Source organism: Phacochoerus africanus, chromosome 15, assembly GCF_016906955.1.
Source record: "Phacochoerus africanus isolate WHEZ1 chromosome 15, ROS_Pafr_v1, whole genome shotgun sequence".
Taxonomy (NCBI): domain Eukaryota; kingdom Metazoa; phylum Chordata; class Mammalia; order Artiodactyla; family Suidae; genus Phacochoerus; species Phacochoerus africanus.
This window is the reverse complement of record NC_062558.1, coordinates 93072313-93085915: the sequence shown is the minus strand read 5'-3', so window position 1 is coordinate 93085915 and position 13603 is coordinate 93072313. Positions and strand designations below refer to the sequence as shown.

Genomic DNA, 13603 nt, shown 5'->3' with positions numbered 1-13603 from the left:
GAATTCATACAGCTTTTGGTATTCTCTTTGTGCTCAGATATTTGGAAAGTACATTCAGAGAGGGTTTGGAAGTTGAGATAAACACAAAATTGTGATACTTTGCTTCACACAAAAAAAAAAGAAAAAAGAAAAAAAAGGAGCATGAATTTAAAAGTTTAATTTGGGGAGTTCCCGTCGTGGCTCAGTGGTTAATGAATCTGACTAGGAACCGTGGGGTTGCAGGTTTGATCCCTGGCCTTGCTCAGTGGGTTAAAGATCCAGCATTGCCGTGAGCTGTGGTGTAGGTCGCAGACGCGGCTCAGATCCCGCGTTGCTGTGGCTCTGGCATAGGCTGGCAGCTACAGCTCCGATTAGACCCCTAGCCTGGGAACCTCCACATGTCGTGGGAGCAGCCCAAGAAATGGCAAAAAGACACACAAAAAAATTTAAAAATAAAAGTTTAATTTGGGGGATAAAAAGGGGGAACTGTCTAAGAGTTCACAGCTCAATTTTCAGGAATATGGCAAAACTGTTAACTACTTAGATGTTTTATTAGTGAATCAAAGTGCAAATAATGAAAACATAAACATCTGACATTTTTGCAAATTTAATTTCAAAGTTTTAAATGTTTTCGACAACAAATAGTTATTTTTTAAAAGGTGGTGGATGTGAAACACAGATAATACTTACAAACCTAATTTTTCCAAGAAAAATAGCACTGCCCTCATTCCATGAAATTCTCTATGATATAAAATTGTAAGAATGAAAGAGAAGCATGAATTTACATATGCACCAAACTCTGCATGATGCACTGCAGACACACAGAAGTTTTACATTACACATGGTATTTTTCGTAACACTCAGAATGCTGGATGTTGTCCTTCATTGCTTATGAGAATTCTGAGAACACTCTTTAGCAACATATATTCATACCACTGCTTAACTAACTGGGGACATAAAAATACAAGTTATAAGAGAAAAAACCACTGCTTAACTAACTGGGGACATAAAAATACAAGTTATAAGAGAAAAAAACTCTCAAAAGTTATTTAAAGGAAAAATAATAGCTTTAATCATCCACCTTTTTAAAACTGCAGTCAGAGTAAAGGGTATATTATATGGTTTGTAATATTTGTCACAATGTAGTAAGTATATATTCTAAGTTTCCCATAAATGAAAGATCTTAAAAGAAAAACATTGTTCCCTGCAAATAACTTCCCTCTTCTTCTAACCCTGACAAGATTATCAGTGCCCTTAATTTCAAGACTTTTGTTGTTGTTGTTCGTTTCTAGTATCTTTTTCATGAAGTATGATATTCTGAAATACGTACATAAATGAAAATTAAAGGGAAAATCTTTTGGAATGTAATAAATTTTAAATCATTTTACTAAGAAGCACCTTTTGATATGCTGGTCTGAACTTTTAATATAAAACCTCAAGAGTACTTATTTCTGTAGAATTTTCTCCAGTTTTAACAACTTCATACATAGCAATACTAAGGATATCAATCTGTGCTTTCTAGATTTTTGAAACTAGTCTAGTAATGTAGTAAGCTTAGATATGGCTCATTGTCAAAGTTGAGTGGACAGATTTCATGATAAATTGGCTACAGAAAGCTAACTAAACTCATAATGACTGAATAATGGTTTGCATTTTGCTTGAGCCAAATGGATGATGTTTAAGCCATGTACCACCACATTCCCTGCTTAACTTTCCTAAGTTTCTTTATTCTTCATAGATTTCTAATGAACAAATAATTAGTTTTCCTGAGTAAGGTTATAAAAAAGTTAACCCTTCTACCAAAAGTATAAAGACAAATAAAACGTAGACTCACAATACAAATTTTTTACATAGCATTACGAGTGCAGAGATATTAATTGCTGCTCTTCATTATGATTGCCCCACCCATTTAAAAGACTGCAGCAAAGGATTCAATTGTCTAAAATACTCTGCAGTACAGTAATTAAATGCTTCAGCCCATAAACATATCCCTCATCTACAGTGTTGCTAGGGAACACATGAGCAAAGTCTATCATTCGAACTTCTACTTCTGCAATCTCTTGGCAACCAGTGGGAAGATGGTAGAAAACTTTTTCCAGTTGGGAAAGTACATTTCCATTTAAGTGTTCCTGTGACATGCTTTTCCACCCATTGTCTTGCTCTATATTTTCAACTTTTAACGAAGTCTGACTATGATGCTTTTTTGAATACATTTTTCTGTGACGAGCATACATTTTGGATAAGCTTTTGCCCACTGAGGCCTCTATTTTTCCATTTGCTGTAGAATTTAACATGTGAAAATTATTATTGTACTCCAGTACATCTGTGTCTGAGAGTTGTCCTTTGGACAAAAACTTTTCTGCCAAAGTTCTGTCATTTGATCTTGTAGTAGTTGGCTGAGATGAACCTTCATAAACAAATAGTAATGAACTTGCATAAAAGTTAAGCTGCTTCTGACTTTCAAACCACTGCAGAATATTCTCAATCTTCTGAATACTGGCAGCAACAGCATCTTTTCTTAAGCAGAATCCATTATGAAAAAAACGAGAGACTCCTATAAAAAGGAAAATATTTGGATTATAATGAAATTAGGAAATAGTTATCATTTGAGAAGTAATCTCAGATACAATTCTTCACTTTTCTCCCATTAGCCCTTGCAATTAAATGCAAAGATAAGAATTCTAGTCAAATACAGAATCTTGGAGTTCAACTTAATTTCTGCAGAAGATGCTCTTACTAGTGAAATACTTTACTCAGACAAAAAAATTTATTACATGTATACTTCTAGTTTAGTGCTCTCTCTATATATTCTCTTAAGTAACAAGATTCCAAATTTGCTTCTTTTGCTATTATGAGAAAGTTCATAGTTAAGATTCCTTTTTGTTAGAATCACATTCAAGAACTAATCTAGGGAGTTCCCATCGTGGTGCAGTGGAAACGAATTTGACTAGGAAGCATGAGGTTGAGGGTTCGATCCCTGGCCTCGCTCAGTGAGGTTGCCATGAGCTGTGGTGTAGGTTGTGGAAGTGGCTTGGGTCTGGCGTTGCTGTGGCTGTGGTGTAAGCCGGCAGCTGTAGCTCTGAATAAACCCCTAGCCTAGGAACCTCCATGTGCTGCAGGTGCGGTCCTAAAAAGCAAAAAAGAACTAATCTAGAACCCACAGTCAAATCATAATTGCTTTAATGATGCCAAGAGCCCATCACCAAAATACAAAACCATAACTGTACTTAATTTTTTGTTCTCTATAATATAGATTAAATCAATCTTTTCACAAAAGTTAAGCTTGCTTTGGGGACTAGTACTACTTCAAGTTCAGTATATTATTCAAAATTGAGACTTTCACATCTTCTAACCTGTCAGATTAGGCCTCTTTTAAAATTATTTATACATATTTTATCGTATTTGGGAATTTATTGGTATATATTTTTTAATTTTTGTTGTTTCCCAGCTTTGGGACAGAAATTGCTAAAAAATATATTCATATTAAACTGAGAAATATTTTTGTCTTTTTTTTTGCTATTTCTTGGGCCGCTCCTGCGGCATGTGGAGATTCCCAGGCTAGGGGTCCAATCGGAGCTGTAGCCACCGGCCTACACCAGAGCCACAGCAACGCGGGATCTGAGCCGCGTCTGCAACCCACACCACAGCTCACGGCAATGCCGGATCATTAACCCACTGAGCAAGGGCAGGGACCGAACCCGCAACCTCATGGTTCCTAGTCGGATTCGTTAACCACTACGCCACAACGGGAACTCCTGAGAAATATTTTAATAAAGGGCCAATCAAGTATTATCTTGTTATGGTTAAGTATTTCAGGGCAAATACCAATTGTTAAGAGCAAACACTGGGGATGTTTATTTTGTATACATGAAACGAAAATTCTTCAAACTTATGTATATGTATGATTGGGTCACTTTGTTGTACAGCAGAAATTGGCACAACATTGCAGATCAACTATACTTTAAAAAAATTCTTCAAACTATTTACACTACTCATAAGCTCTTCCCCATCTCAGAGCTAAGAATAAACTTTATTAGAATATTATTTTTGGATATCTATGATATCACTGCTAAATATTTATCTTGGCCATAAATATTTTAGAAACATATTATGTTAATATTTATATAAACTACTTGTAATGCCACTTGTTTATTTGTTACATAGTTCCAGAAACTTGTACGTTAAACTTGCACATGTAAAACCTTTTTTATTATAGTTAATTTACAATGTTGTGTCTATTTCTGCAGTACAAAGTGACCCAGTCATAAACACACACACACATACATATATATATTCTTTTTCTCACATTATCCTCCATCATATTCCACCACGAGTGACTAGATATAGTTCCCTGTGCTATACAGTTAGCATCTCATTGCTTATCCACTCCAAATCCACTAGTTTGCATCTACTAACCCCAAACACCCAGTCCATCCCACTCCCTTCTCCTCCCCCTTGGCAATCACAAGTCTGTTCTCCATGTCCACATGGAAAATCTTAAATTATTTTGATAACTGTGTAAATAAAAGCACTGAAGTATGGTTTTTTAATCCTTACCATCCTTTAGAGTTTCTTTTGTTAAGCTTCTTCCATAGTGTTGGTTTTGTGTCTCATAGCTATCAGAATGAACATGGTAAACCTGTCAGAAAAAGCAATGCATATTAAAAACTAATTTGACTACAGGGGATTTATCCTAGCAATGCAAGGATGGTGAAACATGGGAAGATCTACTCATATAACTCATTCTGATGGATTTATGATAAAAAAAATCATATTGTCATAGCAATGGATGCTAAAAAGGCATTTAGCAAATTTACATGCACTATTGATGAAAACTCTTTAGGATAGATCAGTATTTCCAACATGAAAAAAATTAGCTTAATCCACCAAAAGTTAGCATCAAGTTTAAAACAGAAGGAAGCATCTGTCCTAAAATACAAGAAACTTCTACAAAAAATATGCTACCACAATGTTTTTTATCACCATTATTATCTAATATTGTCCTGGAGTTTCTAGCAAATACAAATAGGTAAGAGAAAGAAATAAAAGGCATAAGAATTTGAAAAGTAAAATAAACTTTCATAATATAAATGACAGGTTAGAAAATGAAGCAAAAGACTCTATTTACAATTAACAATAAAAAAGAAATAAAACATAGTTATAAACTAAAAAAGACTAAGGTGTAAATAAAGACATCTTTAGAACATTCCTAAGACATATACACAAACACATATCCATGTTCTCAGAGAGCATGATTCAGCATCATAAGAGATATAACTAATCCAGAGGGAGTTCCCGTCATGGCACAATAGAAACTAACCCAACTAGTATCCATCCGTGAGGATGTGGGTTTGACCCCTGGCCCCACTCAGCAGGTTAAGGATCCAGCATTGCCTGTGAGCTGTGGTGTAGGACCCCTAGCCTGGAAACTTCCATATGCCACACCTGTGGCCCTAAAAGGGGAAGAAAAAAAAAAAAAGGTAAAACTAATCCAGAAATAAAATGAGACACCAATAATTATTTTAATCATATAAACTAACTTTAAAGTTCATACAGAAAAACAATAGCTAGGAAAAATCCAAATGAGATTAGCAGAGGGACTAAACTTGCATCTTGTCAGATATCAAAACATACTTTATTTATATTTCTTTCAATAAGGAATAAATGACAAGGAGAAATAAATGATAAGTATGATTTTACATATTTAAAGTGTACAACGTGATTATCTGGTATACATATACTTTGTAGGATGATTGCTGAGATCAAGAAAATAAACAAACACATCACCCCACATAGTTAACTCATTTTTAGTATGTGTATGTGGTGAGAATGCTTAAGATCTACTCTCAGGAAATTTCAAGTATATAATATTACATTATTAACTATAGTCACCACCTATGGACATTAGCTCCTCAGAACTTATTCACCTTATAAGTGACTTTGTACCTTCTGACCTACATCTCCCCATCTCCCCCTCCCCCAAGCCTCTGGAAACCTCCATTTTATTCTGTTTCTATGAAGCCAATTTTGTTTGAGGGGTTTCTCTTTTTTGATTCCACATTTAAGTGCTACCACACAGTATCTGTCTTTCTTTGGCTGGCTTATTCCACTTAGCAAAATGCCCTTATGGTTTCATCCATGGCAGGATTTCCTTCTTTCTTGTGGCTCAAAAATATTCCATTGTTTTGATAAAGAATCCATCTTCTTAGGAGTGCAGATATCTCTTCAAGACAATAATTCCATTAAAATATATTTTAGAATCAAAAACGTAAGAGAAGTTTATATGTGATAACGGTATTGTAAACTAGTAGAAAAAGATTATTAAATGATATTATAAGAATTACTTAGTGATCTGGAAAAAAAATGTTGTATTTATAACTTACAGCAGGATAAATGTTAAATACATTGAAGATCAAAGTGAACAAAACAAAATGATAAAAGTGCCTCTCCCGCAAAGATGGAATTATTCTTAGCTAACGGATAATTAAGGAAGGCATTTCTAACTCAAACTCAGAAATCTGCATCATATACTTTTTTTTTAATGTTCAGTGTTTTTGCTATGAAGAAGTCAAAAGACAAACAGAAAAGGTAATTTAGAGGTACTTGAAGAGTTCACAGAAATCAAACAGCTCTCAAAGATACCAGGTACACAGCCTTCCCCAAAATTATGGCAACCAAAAATGTCTGCAGACATTGCCAATGACTCCATAGGGAACAAAATTGCCCCTGGTTCAAAACCATTACTCTATATCAGGCAGGCTGCCAATAACTACCACAATTATAAACCCATATAAGCTCAGCAATTCCCCTCTAGGAACTTATCCCATAAATACCCTAGCACTCTGGTGGAATGAGGTAGGTCCTAGTTACTCATTTGTAACATTATTTGCAATAGCAAAAGATTGGAAACATTCAAAGGATCCATCAAAGTGAGCCAGTTAAATTATAATACTGTGCCACTACGGAAAAATCTCTGTATGTTAAATGGGAAAAAAGCAAGATACAGAACAGTGTTCAGAATAAGCTTTGCAATGAAAGAATACATATATGCGGTGTTTACTTGTATATGTTTAAAATATCCCTGGAAGGACACTTAGGGGGAAAAAAATAACTATAACATAGTATCCTGTGTGGGGGGTGACTTCTCACTCTATATATTTCTAAACTCTTGGAGTTTGAACCATACAACAATGTATATCATCAATTTTAAGTATTTTTAAGAAACATTAAGAATATATTGCTTTAGGAGTTCCTGTGGTAGCACAGTAGTAACGAACCCGACTAGAATCCATGGGGATGCAAGTCTGATCCCTGGCCTTGCTCAGTGGGTTAAGGATATGGTGCTGCCATGAGCTGTGGTGTAGGTCGCAGACATGCCTCAGATCTGGCATGGCTGTGGCTGTGACATAGGCGGCAGCTACGGTTCAGATTCAAACTCTAGCTGGGAACTTTCATATGCCGCAGGTGCAGCCCTAAAAAGTAAAAAAAAAAAAAAAAAAAAAGGAATATATTGCTTTAAAAAGATACATGCACCTATACTTTCATAGCAACACTATTCACAACAGCCAAGACATGGAAGCAATGGAAATGTCCATAAACAGATGAATGGATTAAGAAGATATGGTACATATCTAGAATGGAATACTACTCAGTTATAAAAAAGAATGAAATAATGCCATTTGCAGCAACATGGATGCAACTAAAGATTACCATACTGAGTGAAGTAAGTCAGAAAAAGAAAGGCAAACACCATTTGATACTGCTTACATGTGGAATCTAAAATACGGCATAAATGATCCTATCTACAAAACAGGAATAGATTCACACAGAGAACAGACTTGTAGTTGCCAAGGGGGACGAACAAGGAGTGGGATGGACTAGGAATTTGAGATTAGCAGATGAAACTACTACATTTAGAATGGGTAAGCAATGAGGTTCTACTGTATAGCACAGGGGACTATATCTGGTCTCTTGGGATAGACCATGATGGAAGCGAATATAAGAAAGGGAATACACGTATGACTGGGTCATTTTACGGTATAGCAGAAATTGGCACAACACTGTAAATCAAATACACTTGAATATAATTTTTTTATTTTAAAAAAGAATATATTGCTTTAGATACTGATATTCTGTAAATTTCATTCTGATACGGCTAATTACCATCTACCTCAAATGCTCCACTTTATTCAAAAAGTTCAAAACAGGAGTTCCCGTCGTGGCACAGTGGTTAACAAATCCGACTAGGAACCATGAGGTTGCGGGTTCGGTCCCTGCCCTTGCTCAGTGGGTTAACGATCCGGCGTTGCCGTGAGCTGTGGTGTAGGTTGCAGACGCGGCTCGGATCCCGCGTTGCTGTGGCTCTGGCATAGGCCGGTGGCTACAGCTCCGATTCAACCCCTAGCCTGGGAACCTCCATATGCCACGGGAGCGGCCCAAGAAATAGCAACAACAACAACAACAACAACAAAAAGTTCAAAACAGAATTGTGTTCTTACACACACTTATTGCCTATTAAAGAAAGATAATTTATCCTGAACAAAGTGTTACAATGAATGGAAGAAAGCATTTTGTAAATACCAAAATTACATTTGACTGGAGGAAAAACTATTTTTATAAGACCAGTTAATCATCCAAAATGGGTTTTAAAAAACCACAACATTCGCGTTCTCTATACTCAGAAATGTTTTTAAAAGGATTTTCAAAGTGACAGAGATATCAGCTACTGCTACCTGGCAATCATATGGCAATATATAAATGTATAAAATCAACATGTTATATAACTCAAATATACACCATGTTATATGTCATTTATGTTGCAGTAAAAAAGGATGAAACTGGAAGTTGCCTTGTGGTGCAGCAGGTTCAGGATCTGGTGTTGCTGCAGCTGTGGCGCAGGTCGCAAACTGTTGTGCAGGTTTGATCCCTGGCCCAGGAACTTCCACATGTCATGGACATAGCCAAAAAAAAAATTAAAGTTGCATTTAAAAAAAAAAAGGATGAAATTAAGAAAATTAATAATCTGAATAAATATATTAAACACAAAAAAATGAGAAGAATTTTCAAATATCCAATCACGTAAACTACAAACTAGGAAATGTACCCCCAAAAGAAGATTTTCAAAACTGTCACCATGCTACTATTCAGGGATGTGTTATCTGGGCTAAATTAATTTTTTTTTGAAAAATCTAAATTTCATATATAGACCAAAGCTAAATAGTTTCAATGGGGCTCCTTTATTGATATTTTCCTCTTCCTCTACTTACTTTTTATTTACTTATTATTGAAGTATAGTTAATTTACAATGTTGCATTTGTTTCAAGTGCCTCTATTTACTTCTATTTTACTATTTAAGGCTAAAATGGAAAGAGATCTGAGAATTTCTCCAGTCTCTACCCAACCCCTAGTCTTGGTCAGTTGCAAACATATATGTAATCAAAAGCTATAGTATCACCTTAAAAATACCTAAATAGGTAGCAAAAATGGTAAATTTTTTTATTAATGGAAAGGAAAGCTGGAGGACATGAAGAGGACAGAATGACAAGGAAAAAAAAAAAGGTCCAGCACATCCTGGATAATATTTCACCATATGAGTTCCTTATTTTGCATGAACTCGGCATTTTCGTGGCACAGTAAGTTAAGGATCAGGCATTGTCATTGCAGTGACCCAGGTTGCTGCTGTGTTGTGGGTTCCTGGGAACTTCTACACAACACAGATGTGGCCAAAAAAAAAAAAAAAAAAAAAGAAAAGAAAACCAAAACATACATACACATGAACTCATGTCAAGAGCAAACCAACTCAAATATCTTTAGCAAAACACATTTCCTATTAAATCAATTCCTATTAATGAGAAAGAGAAATTTGAAGGATTACTGTCATATACTATTAGAGAGAAAAGAGATATACAAAGAGTCTGATTTTTAGACAATGTGGTCAATAAAGATCAAAAGAGAAGAATCTTTTCCCCCAGTAATTACGAAATCAGTACTTAAGATATGTGACTTTTCCCCTAAGGGTAATACACATTTCTTTGTTGAAAATTTAAGTTATTGCCAAAAACATACTGGAACATCTAAAAAATTATCTAAAATCTTAAATTACCTATTTTAAAGAAATTTCAGGTGAATTTCTACAAATTGTGTTTCAATTACTTGTGGTTAATAAATATAATAAATCCCTCTAGTTACAGCAGGTTTTCAGAATCAATACAAAACGGGAAAATTTAAACAACCATGTACACAATAGTTTACCCATAAGGATGCTACTTCAATAAAACAGTAAATCCCAGAGAAACTGCTAATATATTAACTTCTCTGATATTTTAAGTCTGACACTTTAAGCTAATACACATATACCCCACTTAGCTATATGTATAGTATGCTCCGGTCAACTTACGTACTCTCCTATTTCATGATATGCTCTTCTTCTTCTTGGTTTTCTAAGTATTATTTTCCCTGTGAGTTCAAAATGCTATCCCCAAGTCACTCTATCCCCCTCCTCCCTTGACTCTTAGTTCCTATTCTGCTCTCTTTTATAACACAGATCGTGATAAATCTTGTCATTAAACCAAAGGAAGTCATTATCTACACCACCTTGGGAACAAGGAAATAAAAATGTAATTGCTGATATTCATTTAAAAATAAAGAATACCTGAATCAGCATTTCTTCAACCCACCAAACCTCTTCTACTGCTGGTCAAACATAAGAGGAAAAATACTTTAAAACTGTTATGTTTGATAAACTTCAGTCTATTCAGTAATATCAAGGGTTTTATGTTGTTTTAATTTAAAGGCATTACTGTCTTAGAGGAAAATTCTTAAATTTGGAACATCGATTCTAAAATTATCCAAGTCTATCTTTATTAGTCTATAAACCCTTTGTGATTAAAAAGTTTAATGAATTTAACACCTACAAAAGAAATAAACTATTTGAAAAAATTAAAATTCAAGGTATGTCTCCCAATTTTAGTATTCTAGAACTATAATTAAACCTATATTCACATTATCACTCTCACTTATTATTTCATACTTCAATATTATCTCTTCTCAGATAAGTAAACAACAGGTAATTGTAAACTAACTACTATAGAAAGGAAACTATGAGAACAAAAATAGGGGAACCCAAATTGATCTACAGATCCAACATAATTCCTAACAAAATTTCAGCTGATACGTCTCCACACAAAGTGACAAGTTGATCCTAAAATTCATGTGAGGCTGAAGGGACCCAGAATAGTCAAAACAATCTTGGAGAAGAACAATGAAGTTGGAAGTCTGACAATTGATGGTTTCAAAATTCACTCCAAAGTTACATTAAATCAAGACAGAGTGGTTCTGAAAAAATACCTTCAATGAGCTATGACTTCGTACCTGTTAGAATGGCCATTATTAAAAAGGCAAAAAATAACAAGAGAATTTGGAGAAAAGGGAACCTCTGAGTACTACTGGTAGGAATGTAAACTGATGCGGCAACTATGGAAAACAGTATGGAAATTCTTTAAAATCTTAAAAATATACAGCACTGGGAACTGTATCTAGTCACTTATGATGTAGCATGATAATGTGAGAAAAAAGAATGTATACATGTACATGTAACTGGGTCACCTTGCTATATAGTACAAAATTGACAGAACACTGTAAACCAGCTATAATGGAAAAAAATAAAAATCATTATAAAAAAAAATAGAACCACTATTATGATCCTGCAACTGTACTCCTGGGTATATATCCAAGGAAATGGAAACAGGATTATCATGTATATATCTGCACTCCCTGTTCAATGCTAAATGAAATAAGCCAGCTAAAGAAAGACAAATACCGCACAGTACCACTTATATATGAAAGCCAAAAAAACAAAACAAACTTATAGAAAGTGGTTACCAAGGGCTGGGAGGAGGTGGGGGAAATAGGAAGAGGTTGGTAAAAGAGTATAATCCTCCAGTTATAAGATGAATAAAGTCTGAGGATCTAATGTAAAATATGGTGACTAAATTGATAACACTGTATTGCATAACTAAAATTTGCTGAGAGAAAAGAACTTAAATGTTCTCACACATACAAATAAGATATGTGAGATGACAGACGTGTAAATTAATTAGATGAAGGGAGTCCTTTCACAATGTGTTAAGTGTATCAAATCACCACAATGTACACTTTAAACATCTTACAATTTTATGTCAATTATACCTCAATAGAGCTGAAGAAAAAAAAGAGACAGTGCTGTTCTGGCATAAAGATAGACAATATGGGTCAATAGAACAGAACTGAGAGTCCAGAAATAAACTCTCATATTATGGTCAATTTATTTTCAACAAGGGCGTCAAGAGCATTCAATGGGGGAAAGATGGCACTGGGACGACTGGATATTCATAGGCAAAAAAATAAAGTGTGACTCCCTTTTTCAAACCACACACAAAAAAACTAACTTAAAATGTACATGTATCTCAGTGTAAGATTTTCAACTGTAGAAGAAAAATAGGAGTAGATCTTCATGACTTTAGGTTAGGCAATGGTTTCTTATTCACCAAGAAACTATTGTGACACCTGGGCCCTTTCCTCCTGGAACACATTTCTTAGGCCGTGACCTTCAAAACGAAAAATGCTGACCATGGGCCGTGGATCTTTGATTGAAGATCCTGGCCTATACTTTTTTCCTAATGCCAGCCAGGGCATACATTTTCGCCACAGCGGAAAAAGCATCCACAAAAGGGACGGGTGAGTGAATATGGTAATGCAGTATAATCCTCCCTCCCCCTTTTAAGGGTAATAATTAAAATAATCATGTTGAGAGTTCCTGCTGTGGCACAAGAGGATTGATCGGTGGCATCTCTGCATCACCAGGACACAGGTCCAATTACCCGCCTGGCACAGTGGGTTAAAAGGATCCAGTGTTGCCACAGCTGCGATTCGGATCTGATCCCTGGCACAGGAATTCCATATAACCTGGGGCCAGACAATGCATACTTACATACTGACCTAAATATATAAATAATTGACAGAAAAAGCATGTTGTCACTGCCTGGGTGGTGGGGGGGACAAAATAAAATAATATACCTAAAAAAATAAGAGAGACTTCTCTGGGAGTTCTCACAGTGGGTTAAGGATCCAGCGCTGCTGCAGCTGTGGCACAGGCCCTGTCCCAGGAACTATGCCACAGGTATGGCAAAAAAAAAAAAAGAGAGAGAGACTAGTCTGGAGAGGAATCATTTTTATAATGAGACTCAGGTGCCTGGGAATTAAGATCAATAGGATTGACAGATGGCTCTGAGAGGTGATGGTACCATAAGGTTTCTCCCTCATACAACTGAATGTATGATGATGCCATTTATTGACACAGAGAATAATAAAAGATTTGCTGCTACTATTGTGGTTGTTACTCTGCAAGAGGGATGTGTGTCAGATTTTTACATATTAGTCCCAAATGTCTTTAATTTATCTAAGTAAAATGTTTAATAGGCTGTTAGCTATATAGATTAGATCAAAGGAAAACCAGAGGCTAAAGATATTAAGTTTGAGTTATCAGTTTAAGTGAAACTAAACTGATGAAAACAAAAGACACGGCTTAAGTAGAAATAAAAGAGAGGGAGACAGTAAAATAAAACTAAGCAGAATGCCTCAATATTTA

General features: G+C 35.2%; 1 protein-coding gene across 4 annotated transcripts in view; it reads right to left on the bottom strand.

Moving 5' to 3' along the window:
* Window positions 1-420: 420 nt before the first annotated feature.
* IPMK (inositol polyphosphate multikinase) overlaps window positions 421-13603 on the bottom strand; it is a 42692-nt gene continuing 29509 nt past the window's right edge. For all 4 annotated transcript variants that reach the window (XM_047761352.1, XM_047761353.1, XM_047761354.1 and 1 more), the window contains exons 5-6: window positions 4537-4618; window positions 421-2533 (exon numbers count right to left, since the gene is read on the bottom strand). In XM_047761352.1, the coding sequence (XP_047617308.1) occupies window positions 1911-2533; window positions 4537-4618 (705 nt within the window). In that variant the 3' untranslated portion in view covers window positions 421-1910. The remainder of the gene's footprint in view (window positions 2534-4536; window positions 4619-13603) is intronic.